Source organism: Phalaenopsis equestris, unplaced genomic scaffold (genome assembly GCF_001263595.1).
Source record: "Phalaenopsis equestris unplaced genomic scaffold, ASM126359v1 Scaffold000969, whole genome shotgun sequence".
In the NCBI taxonomy this organism is placed as follows: Eukaryota; Viridiplantae; Streptophyta; class Magnoliopsida; order Asparagales; family Orchidaceae; genus Phalaenopsis; species Phalaenopsis equestris.
In genome coordinates this window covers 174,489-177,228 of record NW_018165408.1, presented here as the reverse complement: position 1 = coordinate 177,228, position 2,740 = coordinate 174,489, and the positions used below count along the sequence as shown (strand labels likewise).

The 2,740-nt window shown below is 36.8% G+C and overlaps 1 protein-coding gene across 1 annotated transcript in view; it reads right to left on the bottom strand.

Annotated features, from left to right (window-relative positions):
* Positions 1 to 1,997: 1,997 nt before the first annotated feature.
* LOC110032545 (PTI1-like tyrosine-protein kinase At3g15890) overlaps positions 1,998 to 2,740 on the bottom strand; it is a 3,863-nt gene continuing 3,120 nt past the window's right edge. Inside the window, 1 exon segment of the mRNA XM_020736206.1 lies at positions 1,998 to 2,740. This exon segment is cut by the window's right edge and continues 25 nt beyond it. Within this exon segment, the coding sequence (XP_020591865.1) occupies positions 2,266 to 2,740 (475 nt within the window). The 3' untranslated portion in view covers positions 1,998 to 2,265.

Genomic DNA, 2,740 nt, shown 5'->3' with positions numbered 1-2,740 from the left:
GACTGACCAACCCGAGTGCACGAGGCTTCCTATATAAAAGGTTGAATACACGTAAAAGTTGAATTTAAGGTGTTAAATATGTACATACATTGGAATTGAGTGGTGTGTATGTAAATCTTTCTATATTTAGTTGAACGTGGGGTTCTTCGAGCGCTTCTCCACATTCGATAGAGATCAATTTCATGATTTCTCAACAAAATAGATATGTTTTAAAAGTTTGACTTAAAGTAGATTTGGGACGAGGTTTTTGAATTTTTGATTTTAAAGTACGTGTTTTCAATTTATGATCTTTTAGAGAATGATAATATATGATTTTTTATTCAAATATAAGAGTAATGGCGAAAGAGCAATAAGCATTGACTTTTTTTCCGTAGTATTTTTGAGGGTTGACCCAAAATTGACCTATCAATCCAAATTTTATAGGAATTTAACTTATTTCAATTTATGATCTTTTAGAGAATGATAATATATAGTTTTTTATTCAAATATAAGAGTAATGGCAAAAGAGCAATAAGCATTGAATTTTTTTCTTTATTTATCCTCAGTAGTATTTTTGAGGTTGCGGGGGGTCCAAAATCTAACGCGCGACAACCTGTTATTGACCCAAAATTGACCCATCAATCCGAATTTTATAGAAATTTAACTTGAATTTTAGCCAAATTATTATTAAACATATATTAAATCAGTTATGCAGGTTGAGTTTGAGTCAGCCGGATTGAAGGTGGTGGGTTGCGTTTGGGTTTAACTTTCTAAACGATTTAATATTTAGGACAAGTTTAACAAATAGTTTTGGGTTGGGTGAATTTCAGGTTAGACCTGAACTTGACCTATGAACTTAATTTTACAACCCACGCTTACGTGCTTTAATCATCTTTCTAAACTAAGTCGGGAGCCTACTAGTTTTGGACAAAGCCTCCATTAGTTGATTTTTGTTGTTTCTTATTAGCTTGGAATTTGTAGGTTATTAGAAATTCTCTTATGGATTGTTGATGCTCTAACAAAATCACAATGTAAATTACTATTTTTCATCTTATATATCTCTATTTAATGGAGAGTCTCCCTGTATGACAAATGGTAAAATATATGCACACACACATGCCTATACAATCACACATGCATCCAAGTTCTTCCCTCAAGGTGGCTGCCATTAACTATTTGATTTATCACAAGTCTTCCCCTTAAAAATTTATTTATGACAAGGTATATGAGAGAACAGCCCAATCAGATTGAGAGGGACATTGTTGATTCAGAATCATCTTTATTACATGAAGTGACTTACTGATTATGTGTCAATGTTCTCTGTGTGTCATTGTTGATGCAAACATTGGCCTCCAAAATTCACCAAAAAGCATGTAAATTTCAATGCAATAATCACCTTTATTTGAAAATTTCATCATAAAAATGCTTGCAAAGGATTTCTAAAGCTTTCACAAATGTTGTGATGAATTTTTTGTTTCTTTTTTTGTCTTTACAAATCTACTGTAAACTTATCAGTCCCAACTAATTTAACCAGCCAAAAATGTTCCAACCACCTTGAATTTCTACCGTCTACTTGCAATCAATACAAACAAAGATACACAATAATACAATATAGTGAAAAGCAAAAAAAGCGTGATTAATATAAACTATTTCTTATTTTTGGAAGCCATCATAAATACTATGTGTTCAGGGAGATAAACTATTTCTTATTTTTGGAAGCCATCATAAATATTATGTGTTCAGGGAGAAATTATTGTATATGGACACCACATGCATCTCTGCATGCGGTGTCTGATCCTGACCGTAGATCACGATGATCTACGATAAAAAATATATTTCAGATTTTTTTTTTTTGAAAAAAAAAATTAGGTGGGGCCCAACGAAATACATCCTGACCGTAGATCACCTGATTTACGGTCAGGATCGGACACTGCATGCAACCCGTATGGAATAATTTTTTGTGTTCAGGAATTACATTAAAAGCAGCATTTCAAGCAATAGAAATAAAAATGTCCAAAATTTATAGAGCCAACCAAGTGTTTCTTAAAGCAAACTCTCCATCACCACCTCAAGTTGTGTACATTCAACATTGATAGCTATGGAATCAAAACCCGCTCTATTGTTCAAATCTCACGACTTATATCTCCAGTTTTCAGGAACTATTTATATAAACACACCATCAATCAATCACATAAACAAATCTAAAATCATTAATTTGTCAATGCATAATACCTTCCTGCAAATTAGGTCTTTACCTAGCTACCCACATGGATGCCGAGATGCCAATCACCCGCGCAGCGCCGTCAGCCGATTGCCGGCGACTTGTTGTCCATAGTTGTTCCTCCCCATCTTCTGCACCTCTATTGCCCCAAAAACCCCATACTTTCCGCCAGTTTTCCCATTCCCCCAATCGCCGCTGCTATTGCTCAACTCACGTTCCCGTTCATCATCATCATCATCATCATCGTATTCGTTATCGCCATAATTGCTGTTGTCATCATCCATGTCCATCAGCTCTTTCCCATAATTGATGCTCTTCAACCTCAATGTGCCGGAGTTGGAGCTAACGCCCGAACTCCCCGCGACTTCGCTGTCCTTGCCGTAACCTAGCTTGCTGTTCTTCACCGGATCAGCGGCTAGAGCTGTGCCGATCACGATATCGAGCACCTGGCGCATGGTGGGCCTGCGGTCCGGTTCGGGCTGGACGGATCGGGAAGCGGCGTGGATTATGCGGCGGAGTTGTTGGCTGGCGGACTCGCCC